Source organism: Columba livia, chromosome 8 (genome assembly GCF_036013475.1).
Source record: "Columba livia isolate bColLiv1 breed racing homer chromosome 8, bColLiv1.pat.W.v2, whole genome shotgun sequence".
In the NCBI taxonomy this organism is placed as follows: Eukaryota; Metazoa; Chordata; class Aves; order Columbiformes; family Columbidae; genus Columba; species Columba livia.
Window position 1 is genome coordinate 16,627,748 of NC_088609.1, and position 10,945 is coordinate 16,638,692.

The 10,945-nt window shown below is 53.6% G+C and overlaps 1 protein-coding gene across 8 annotated transcripts in view; it reads left to right on the forward strand.

The window, feature by feature from the left end:
- The window catches only part of MTA1 (metastasis associated 1), an 82,852-nt gene extending 80,658 nt beyond the window's left edge, over window positions 1-2,194 (forward strand). For all 8 annotated transcript variants that reach the window (XR_010474304.1, XR_010474305.1, XM_065072273.1 and 5 more), the window contains one exon: window positions 475-2,194. Coding sequence is in view for 5 of the 8 variants with exons in the window: in XM_065072273.1 (XP_064928345.1) it covers window positions 475-613 (139 nt within the window). In the remaining 3 variants the exon portion in view is untranslated. The remainder of the gene's footprint in view (window positions 1-474) is intronic.
- The last annotated feature ends 8,751 nt before the right edge of the window (window positions 2,195-10,945 follow it).

Below are 10,945 nucleotides of genomic sequence, written 5' to 3' on the forward strand. Positions count from 1 at the left end.
AGCTCTGACAGAGATGGATTAGCAGGCGGGAAAGTGGCCAACGCTGCCAGAAGAGCTTTGGTTGTAACTTGGCTTTGTAAACTCCCACAAAACTGCCTGTAGCGTGTCCAACCGATGTGTCCACGTGCATCAAAATAAATTAGCGATGTGGAAACTGGCTGTCAGAACTGTTTTACGTGTTACATTTACAGCAGTAAACCCAGGTCCTACGAGACTGGGCCAGAATGCCTTCTGCTCTGCAGGGGAAGGATTCTGGAACAGAAAATGCAATTTCCTCTTCATTGGTGGGTTTGTAAATCAGAAAACAAAAAGTTCCTCAGGGAAGACATTGCCAAAATAAACATTGTCAGCCCATCCCATTAGTGAGCAGCCTCTGTGTGTGCAGGCCTGCTTTCACGTGGGGAAACGGAGAAACCTCCAATGCCTGAGCATCTGGGCTCTGTAACCAGTTCCTTTCTTCCCCCCTGTCTGCAGGAAAATCCGCAAGCTGCTTTCCTCCTCTGAAGCCAAGCGAGCCGCCAGACGCCCTTACAAGCCTATTATCCTCCGGCCCATCCAGGCAGTGCAGCTCCGCCAGCCCATGAACGATGAACCCATAATCATCGAGGATTAACACACGCCAAGCAGCTCTCTGGGTGACGGTGGATCTGTCTGAAAGAATCTCTCCTCCAATATATACTTGAGTTTCTATGGCTACAGCATTGAACTAACTGTTGAAGAGAGGGAACTTTTGAGGAACCGTTTTGCATCTTTTAGACCCTTAAAAGGAACTCAGCCCTGCTCTGAGCCTCTGACCACAGACTGCTCTCTCTCTTGCGCGTGCTCTCTCTCCTTCTCTCTCCTTTCTTTTCTTTTTTTCTTCTTGTTTTTCTTTCTGTTTTTGTTTTGTTTTTTTTAATTTTTGGTAGCCTCTTTTCCCCTTTGCTTCTACCCCTTTTGTAGACAGGGGGAGGGAAAGTAAGTTTAACTTATTAAGAGAATGTGGACTAGTACTTTTTAGCTTTGTTTCCTCTTCCAGTGTATGAAGAGCTAGAACCCTTCATTTTGTGACTAAGCTCTTGTTGCAAAGCCGTTTTTACGAGGCTGTGTTGTAAGATTTTTCTTTTCTTTTTTTTTTTTTTTTTAATTTTGTGGACGGTGCCATTTTTTATTTCATTTATATTATTCCTTTTGTAGATAAATTTCCAACCTTTAACTGATATTTGGAAACAGGAGCTGAAAGGCAGCCCCAGGTTCAGCCAGTTTTCTTTGGTCCTGTCCCTTATGATTTTTGGATCATTTCGCATGGCCGGTTGTGCTCGTGCACAAGACAGAAACAACTCAGGCTGAGAAAGGAGTGAGCTAAGAACTGAAGAACCTTGCAGAACATTACACTAACGTTGTGTGCAGTGGAGGCCAGGCTGCCAGGATTAGGTGTCCTTACTCTAGTCAATACCGGGGAGATCTGGCCTGTGGCGTTTCTCCCAGTAACCAGCAGTGTCCGTGCTGCCTTCTCTCTGACATCTGGAATCCTACATGCTGTTGTGCTACCGAGACCCAGCAGTAGGCCCAGCAGTCCAGCAAGTGTAATGAATTGCTTTGCTCTGGCTCCAAGAGTCAAGTACACCAATGCCCAGGGACATTTTGCTTAGAACTCTGAACCTGTTTGAGCATCAATGTTTTTGGACACACCTCTCCCAGGACAAGACCTGGTTTCTCTTTAATTGCGTTACTGTATGTTTCCCATTTTGAAGGGAATTTAAATTACAGCTGGGTTTTCATTCAAACACATTGTGTCTGAAATTAAGTGGTTTTTTCCCCCCTTGACATTTCTTGTGTTTGAGGTTTCTTGCATCTCTTGAACTTCTTATGTATTTGCAAGTCTGTATAATTTCTTTTTCATATGTCTTCTCATTGCAGTGCATTTGCTGAATGCCCTGCTCTGTTTTGAAAGGATGTAAACTATCATTTGCAACTTGTGCTGATCTGTACATGTACCTGCCTCAAGCAGACACAGCATGTAATAACCCCCAAGTCATTCCATATGTGTCAGCGGTGAGATGAGCCAAAGTTGTATTTGGGTTATCACAGTCCAACCATGATTCTGTGCAACTCTGCTAACCCCCACCCGGGTTAGACGGAAAGGAATCCCCACAAAATGAAAACAATTCAGTTAACTTTACTTAATAAACCTGGAAAGTGAGCTTTTGTGAAACATCTGCTTTTTGTCTCTTCTGCAATAGCTGCACCGCGCCGGGGGAGCCATCAAGCTGGCACGTACCCCACGGCGCTCCTGCCCTCGCACCCCAGAGCGTGTTCTGCTACCAAGTGTTTGCATAACTGCGGCACGTCCCTCTGCTGCCTGTGCCGTTACGTTGTGCAGGGCAAGAGTCATTCACAGCTTGATTCCCCTCATACATGGTTTGGACACTTCCAGCACTTCAGGCTGTGACTCCCTCCCTCCTCCTCCTCCTTTTAACTGCAGCAGCAGATGCAGCGCCAGAGCTCTGAATGAGCCTTTTGTCCGTGGTGGCTCCTGCGTCTTGCTGCACAGGGACATGACTCTGGCATGTAGCAGAATGAAATCCCTGGGGGTGAGTGGCCAACCTTCTGACATTTCAGTACTTCTGCACTTGTGTGTTCACTCCTTACTGGGATAAGCAAAGCAGGCTCAATGTTTGGTCTTGTTCGCTGCTTGGAAGTGGTAAGATTTACTCTGTGCTGTGAGTAGCTGTGCAATTTAGCAGGTGTTGTAAGTGTATCCTACACTGCTGGTCACCTTTCCTTACCCATAACTTAAAGGCCGGGGGGCACAGCCATTCCTGAAGGACATGCTGCATAGGAAGGGCACCAGGTTCACTACACAGAAACCCTCCAGGCTGCATGCAGTGGTGCAGGACTGCACCAAAGACCACTGGCAGTTTTACTGCTCCTCCATCAACCTGTGGGACTAACCCCCATGTGCATAAGAAATATTGCTGACTGCAGGAGGGTTTTGTAACACAGGGAAGGTCTCCTAGGGATTCCTTCCTGTTGCAAAATGAAATCTGAAGATATCACGTGGAAAAAAATTGTGTCCAAATTGGCCTCAGCCCCTCTGCAGCGGGATTTGGAGCTGCTGCCTCAGCTGTAGCAGAGGGACGAGCTCTGCCTGGGCTCTGGAGCAGCTCTGAAGTCCCTGCACACTGAGGACAATGCGCTCCATCCAGCTCTTGCTGAGACTCAGAAACTGTGCAGGCTGCACCAGGAGCTCAGTAACCACCTGGGGGTGCCAGCCCCGCAGTTTCCAGCCACTTAAAAGCTTTCTTGGAGCAGCTCCAAAGATTGCTCTGGGAGTGTGTCCAGGCAAGGAGAGGGAAAATCCTGTGCTGCCCTGACTTTGAAGGATCCCTCGCGTGTCCTTTCACACAGATGCCGTCTTTCGGTGCGCGGTAGCAGACTCACTCCTTTGTGGTTCACTGGTTTATGTTCATACCAGCTTGGGAGGGGAGGTTGGAAGAAACCTTTAGCAACCAAAGGAAAATGCAGCCTCTTGGGAAGTGCAGAGTGAATAGTAGGTCCCACCACTGACCTACCTGAGCTGTCACTCTTAAGTCAGCTGCTGTCACTAAGCCTCTCCTGTACCAACCTGCCTTCCACAACCACGTTCATACGCTGATGTGCTGTTGCTGCAGGAATTGCCTTTGATTATTCACTCTCTGGCTCTAAAGCCTTGTAAAAATTAACAAAGAAAAGGTTCATACAGCTGGGGCAGTGTCCTGTTTCCAATGTCCCTTTCACCTCCTAAAGAGCCCTGGAGATTGTAGGGGACAAATTCTGATGGGAGTTGCAGTGAGAGACGCTGTGCTGGCGCTGGGGCGTGTTAGCTCTGCAGCGCAGAGCCTGGTGTTTGGAAGTGCCTGCCTGCGCCCAGCAGGGATTGCTACCTCACCCATCTCCAGACCGGAGTAAGTTTTGCCACATGCATTTGGGTATTTTTCCCTTAGCCGTGTGTCCCTGGCATCCCCCTCCTTCACTTGCTTTTCTTCGCAGACGTGGGAGCAGACACGGGAGAAGGCTGAGCTTTGAGCTCACGTGGATGGGGCGTGCTGGCCTCCAGACGCGATATGGTGCTTCTACTTTTACTGGCTCAAGAGTAGCAGGGAGCTGGTCAGGAAAGTCTTTTAAAAATAAAACAAAAATCAAAACATTCCTGCAATAATTTGGTCAACATATTTTTGTTACAGTTTTGGTTTTTTTTAATTAACTTGGAAATTTGTTGTTTTGTTTTGTTTTTTTCCTTTGCTTTTTGCGTTTTACTGGCTTGTCAGCAGCAGCTCCCTGTGATCTCTGGTGCTGTAACATGATGGCAGCACACTGTCTGCAGTAGGACTGTTGAAATAAAGTGGAAAAAAGCAAAGCATGACCAAACCCAATAATTATAAAACTCGCATTTCTGCTGTGGGAGGTGGGCTGTAACTAGGATGCTACTGTAGAGCTGTGAAGCAAAATACACGCTGAGATTTCCTTTGAAATGGAAATTTGGAGCCCGTGCCAGCTCTGCTGTGGGCTCTGGCTCTCGGTGCGAGCGTTACACAAGCCAGACCTTGGGAAGCCTGTGAGTCTTTCTCAGATGGTCAGTTTGCGTCATGGTGGAGCCGATTTCCACCACCGGGGTAGGAGGTACAGCGGAGGAGGGGAGGGGGCAGATAACCTGCTCAAATGATGGCACAGGCACCACTGGGCTGAGTAGTGCCATGGGAGGTGTGCAAGCCTGGGGGATTCAAGAGAAGATCAAGAATAAAATCTTCTGGCAGATTTTGACTGGCAGGAGGAGGAAGAATTTCGATACAGTTACAGAAACTGGACCCTCCATCTCTTCTGGTTTTCTTGATCCATCACGGCAGCACAGGCTTAAAAGCACCTTTAGCTTGAAATAAGCATTGGCAGCAGTGTTAAGGGGGAGAAATGAGAGATGGCTGCAGGAAGGCAAGCCAAGGAAGGCATGACAGTCCACTCTAGCTGGCTTGCTACAGCTCCATTGATTTGTTGGTTTTGTTTGTTTGGGGTTTTTTATTATTTCATTTTGGTTTAGGTTTGTGTTGTTTGTTTGGTTTTGGGTTTTTTTCGCCCTGTAAATGTGCCTTTTACTCACTACGTTTCTAGAGGAGCCTATAAGAGCCAGTGGTGATGGGATCTGCTGTGATCCCCATCTTCAAGATATGAACATGTCTTGAGCATGTGTGGTCTTTAGTGCCCTCCCCGAGGGAGGAGGCCAGTGGTCCCCCGTGTCCCCTGTGTCCCCACTGCTCTCCCCTTTCCTGGGGGCTGAACAGAAGGGTTTTGCCCTGCTTGGGCAGCTTTGAAACCTGGTGGAAGACTTGGCCTCAGGTTACAATATTTCATCTGTGTAGGCTCTCAGGAGGGGAAAGCCATTGCAAGAAAAGGCACACGGTAAATTCAGATGGGCTGTGGGGCCAAGGGCTTGTTCCCATCTCCTCTCCAGTCTGGAAGAAAGTCAGGTAAGGTCAGGACCAGAGCACGCTTGATTCCTGCCTTGGGCTTTACGAGTTCATTCACTGCATTCCTGGAGCGAGCGTGAGTAACATAAATTCCGCATCTTTCTGCGGACAGCTTCCTCCCCTCCCGCCTGCACGGGGACTCTCCACCTGGATCCCGTGCTCTGTGGGATGCTGGCAGCGTCACAGCGAGCAGATTTACAGGTCCTTGCTGGAGGGTTTCAGCCGGGTCACGCTTGTTTGGAGATTTTCCATCTGAGCAGTTGCTGCTGCCTCGGTTTGGCTGCCCCGGAACAGGACACACAAGAGGGGAGCGTGGGGACATGGAGCCAGGCTTGGCGTCTTCGCACACGTGTTTCTCTGCATCCCAGGAAGATACCCATAATGTCCAGTGGGGACCGGGGTCTAACAGGTGGGTCTTTCCCCTTCTGCTGCTGAAGGAGCAGGTGGTGCCGTGGGAATGTCACAGCATCCACAAGGCGCTGGATTTTATGTGTCCAGCCCCATCCCTGCCCCAGAAGCTCACCAAGAGTTGAGTCCTGGAGGTGGTGTGCACATGGAGCACAGACAATGAAAACCAGGCAGCTGCTGTGTGCGCTTGTCTTGCCGCGATGCCAGCACCCAAAACTGTATTGCACCATGGCCAGCTGGACTTCTGTATGGCCACAGGGTGTCTGAGAGAGGCCATGGGATGCGGAGAGCTCAGTGACAAACCTCCCTGTGGTGCCTCAAACAGCCAGGAACTGAACTTTGCCACCAAAGCCCGGCTCTGGGTGCAGCCCATCCTTCGGGCCACCCTTTCTTTATCCCAGAAAAGCAGGGAGAGAGCTGCCAGCACCAACCACCTCTGCACCTGGCTGCAGCCCCGTCACCGTGGGTTTGAGAGGGTGCTCCAGCTGGTTTGCTGCCATTTTTTTTGTTAGACCACTGCTTTTCAGGCACCTCATGGAGGCAGCACGCCTGCTTGGTGGAGGTTCACGTGCTCCACACCAAGTATCTGCATCCTCAGGTCCGTGCACAGCCTGCTGGGATGCTCACTGGCCCTGGGCGGACTGGCAGCCACGGGCCCTTGGGAAGAGGTCGCAGGGACGATGGGGACAATCCATTGCTGCTTGCAAGGACAAGTGGGATGTCCGTAAACCTGTTTATCGCAGGCGCGACAGTGCTATCTGCCCTGCCTGATAACAGCGAGTGCTCAGATGCCTTTTAAAGGAGAGAAGCGACAAGTGGATAGTTGGAACTCCAGATAGTGGGCGCCAGGGCCAGGCGGTGACGTGCAGAGCCCTGGCCGGTGGCATGTGCTGCCTGACGAGACCCAGCTCCTGCCAGCCCCTCGGCACGCTAGTGCTCCGGTCCTCCATCTTCCCGTCTCTTGCTAATCCTTCCTAAGCCCCTAGGCTCCCCTTTCTGAGCTGTGTGCTTATCCCGTGGTCACCTTTGGCAGTGAAGCCGGATGCTTGGCATGTGTGGGCTGTGTCCCCTCCGTGTGGAGCCCGGGGCTCCTTGTGTTGGGGAGCAGGTTCCCCTGATGCAGGCAGGGTGCTGCCCTGTTCACCTTCCTGCAGAGCCTGGTCTTGGGGGGCTGCAGGGACATGGGAGGGTGGGTCTGGGCTGGCAGGTACCAGGCATCCAGGAGGGCCTTGCAGAAAAAAACAAACAAGTTTTGCCTGGTTTCATGAAAAGCTGCTCTGTCACACCCCTGAGCACCAGCTGGGAATTGCTCCCAGGCCACAGATGAGAGCCCAACGAATTTTGCCATGAAGCTCCTGTCAACCAGTGAGGATCAAGGCAAAGCATGGGCACAGCTGGGGCAGATGGTGGTCGGCAGCCATCGATTGCCACGGCCCGTGGCAGCAGCTGGCTGTGCTGCCATTTGTCACTGTGAGCACCTGGCCACAGGCTTTGTCAGGGGACATGAGAGCTTTAGGGTAGGACTGACAGGAAAAAACAGCGTGTCACCCTGGATAGACCCTGACACAGGGGATAGAGGGGTCTGGGTGCATGGGCAGACACGATGCACCAGCTAAGGGTCTGTGGGCCACACACAGACGACTATCCTCTGGGTGTTCCCAGCCAGCAGTGAGATTTTTTTCCTTAACCTTTTGTATTGAATATTTTCCCCTCTTCTTGCCCTGTAACAAATCCAACTGATCCCAGGTGCCAGAAAATGTGAGATGTAGAAGCAGAGGCAAGCAGAGAGAAGGCTTTCCAGCCACGGCTTCCCATCTCAGCGGCTCCATTTGGGCGCGTGAGTTTTCGTGGTATTTGCGTCAGAAGGAAGAAGAAAGAGCCGAGGGGAGTCAGGATGGGAAGGGGGAGAGGTGAGCCAAAGGAGAGGCAGCTTGGGGAAAGTTATTCTTTACTTATTCCTTACTTGCCCTTAATCTCCCTGGAAAGCTCTCTGCTTGACCTGCCATAGAATGAGGTCCCAAACAGCCTCATGCCTTTCGAAAGTTCCCGATGGAGATCCTTGCTCCATGGCCAGGGCTGGCCCAGCACAGTCAGCAAAACATCTCCCTTGTTATCTTGCTTTGGTCTCAGTCCCACCTGGGAAGGGGGATGCTGCGGGGACACGGCTCCCGCTCTGCTCCTTGCGGCACCCCTGTGGGAAGGGGCTGAGTTACCAAGTCCTGATCGCATGGGGATACTGGGCTGCCAGACACTCTGTGGAGGAAAGTCTGGCAGTGCCAGTCCCAGCCTGCTCCTCCTGGCTTCAGTGCGGTGGCAGATGTGTCCCCAGCCTGGGCATTAATGTGGCTGTTCGGGGACACAGCACAGCAGGGTCAGAGACGTCCCTCACTGTCACTGTGCCACTGCATTCATCCTTCATGCCCCCCAGAGAAGCTGTGCCATCCCTGCTTGCGCAGCCAGTGCCACCCAAGTCACCCATCACGCTGTCCCCATTGCCCTGGGCAGCCCTGCCCTCTGTGCGGGAGCATGCCAAGCCTAAGCCAGGGCAGATTAAGACATGACCAGTTAAAGCCACTTTGCTCCTGAACAAGCATATCCGCTTGGGATTTAACGCATTTGCAGGCAGGGATTCACACCTTTAGGTGATTTGTCTTAATTCCTCTCAGCCTCTACGTGTGAAAAGCCCTTGACGGGTGAGAGCTTGGCTGGGTGCTGGTTCTGCAGCATGGCTGTGCCTGGGGTTTCACCTGTGGCTGCCCCACACATGCTGCCCGGTGGGTGCAGCCTTCCTCCTCCTCCTCCCCCTGCCTCCCCAGTCCCCAGGGCTGAGACACCTGCTGAGATTTCTTACAGATCCAGAGGATTTAGGCAGCAGACCTGTTTAGGGATGTCCCTCGCAGTGCAGGAGAGGAACTACTGCGGATGAGGGGATGATGCTGCTGGTGCTGTGCTGGCACCTGCCTGTCGCCGTGGGGTGCTCTGGGGCAGCAGCCACACCGGCTACTGCAGAAGGACCCACATGAGCACCTGTGGGGCTGTATGGGCAGGGGCAGCTGTCCTCCCAGAAATCAATAGCTCCACAGACCCCCAGTTTCTGCCTGCTCTGGCGGCTGCTGATGCTGGGGGTGGCTGTCGGCTGGGGTTTGGGTGTGGTGGCTCTATCCTCGGGGACCTGGTGGCACCGCCACCACCTGCCCCCACACAGGGACCCTGCAGGCCACAAAGCCCCACATTGTTGTGACAGCAGCTGGGTGCAGAGTGACGGGGACGCCTGGGTCCTTCCGACCCAGCGGGGTGCATGGCTGATGGAGGAACCTGCTGTCAAGCATCCCTGTCCTGTCCGGCCCCATGCACTCGTGGGCTGGGGTCACCCCATCCCATGCCGGAGCCCTGGATTCCCTCCCCAGGACTGTCTCTGCGCCTGGGGCCAGGCGGGCGCTTGGCAGCTGCACCAGCTGCCGGCAGAGACAGGAGGAATGAGCTGACAATGGCGGCGGAGGAGAGCCAGGCTGCCGGCTGATGAATAATGCAGCGGCTTCGCTCTCCAGAGCAGCAGAGTTCCTGTTTACCAGCACCTGGCCCGAGCTGGCAGGGCAGGGGTGCAGCCCCCTGAGCACCCCAGCCAAGGGTCCTGCTGCCCCCCTCACTTCCTCTCAATTCCCCCTTCAGTGCACCTGCTGCCTGCAGCCACCCTGTGGTGCAGGATTTGGCCATCGGGGAACAGAGGGTCTTCCCCTGGGGCAGGGGGTCTGCACCCACCGCAGGGCATGTGTGAGAGGGGGTAATGCCTGCATTCCTGCCTGAGCATTGCTTCATGGCTCCATGAGCATCCCTTCACTGCGGCAGCAGCAGCCGGAGGGATTTTTGACATGAGCGTTTCCATGGCAACAGAGCAAAATGGCGCTGGAAGCCAGGGGGCTGCTGGGCTCTGTGCAGCTGGAGCGGGTGATGGCAGGGAAGGGCTGCGGGTGCTGGGGCTGCTCCCCCGACAGCACGATGGGAGGTGTCCAAGCCCCTCTGCTAGGGCTGGCCCCTGGACCAGCACCCTACACTTGTGCCCTGGGGCCATGCTGTGCCTGTGATGGGTGCCGCTGCTCTGTGACACTGTGCTGTGCCATGCCATGTGTGCCATGCCATGCTAGCAAGGTGTCTGGGAGATGTGCCTTCCTCCCTCCCCTTGCCTGCCTGCCGTCATCACTATCTCTGCTCCCCCAGGGCCTCTCGCCCTCGTCCCCCCGCCAAGGTCTCCCGTATCAGGCCTGTTGTCCTGGCTACTTAATCTGGGTTTCTCGGTTACCCCATCTGGAAAAAATGTGTCTAAGAATACCCAGCACAGGCACGGCACTTCCCGGGGTGGGAGGCTGCTGCCTGGCCCATCTGTGTGCATCCCCGGCCCTGCGACCTCCGCCCCACCTGGGCACCATCCCACCAAACCAGCATTTGGTACTGGGCTTCCTCAAACATCAGTCTGCGGCCCCGAAGGACCATGGCAACCAGCTGTACAACCCTCTGTGGCTGCACTGCCTGTCTCTTCCACCAGCCTAACCGCAGTGCTGAGCGACGGGATGGCACCCAGAGGGACCTGGACGAGCTCGAGAAGTGAGGCCATGCAAACCTCATGGGGTTCAACAAGGCCAAGTGCAAGGTCCTGCACCTGAGTCAGGACAACGCCTGGTATCAATACAGGCTGGGGATGAAGGGATTGAGAGCAGCCCTGCGGAGAAGGACTTGGGGGTACTGGTGGATGAAAGATTGGACACGAGCCGGCTATGTGCACTTGCAGCCCAGAAGACCAATTGTATCTTGGGCTGCATCAAAAGGAGAATGGCAAGCAGGTTGAGGGAGGTGATTCTGCCCGTCTACTCTGCTCTGGTGAGACTCCACCTGGAGTCCTGTGTCCAGCTCTGAAGCACTCAGTACAGGAAAGACATGGACCTGTTGGAGAGGGGCCAGAGGAGGCCACAAAAATGATCAGAGGGCTGGAACAGCCCTGTTGTGAGGACAGGCTCAGAGATTCGGGGTAGTTCAGCCTTTAGAAGAGAAGGCTCTGGGGACAC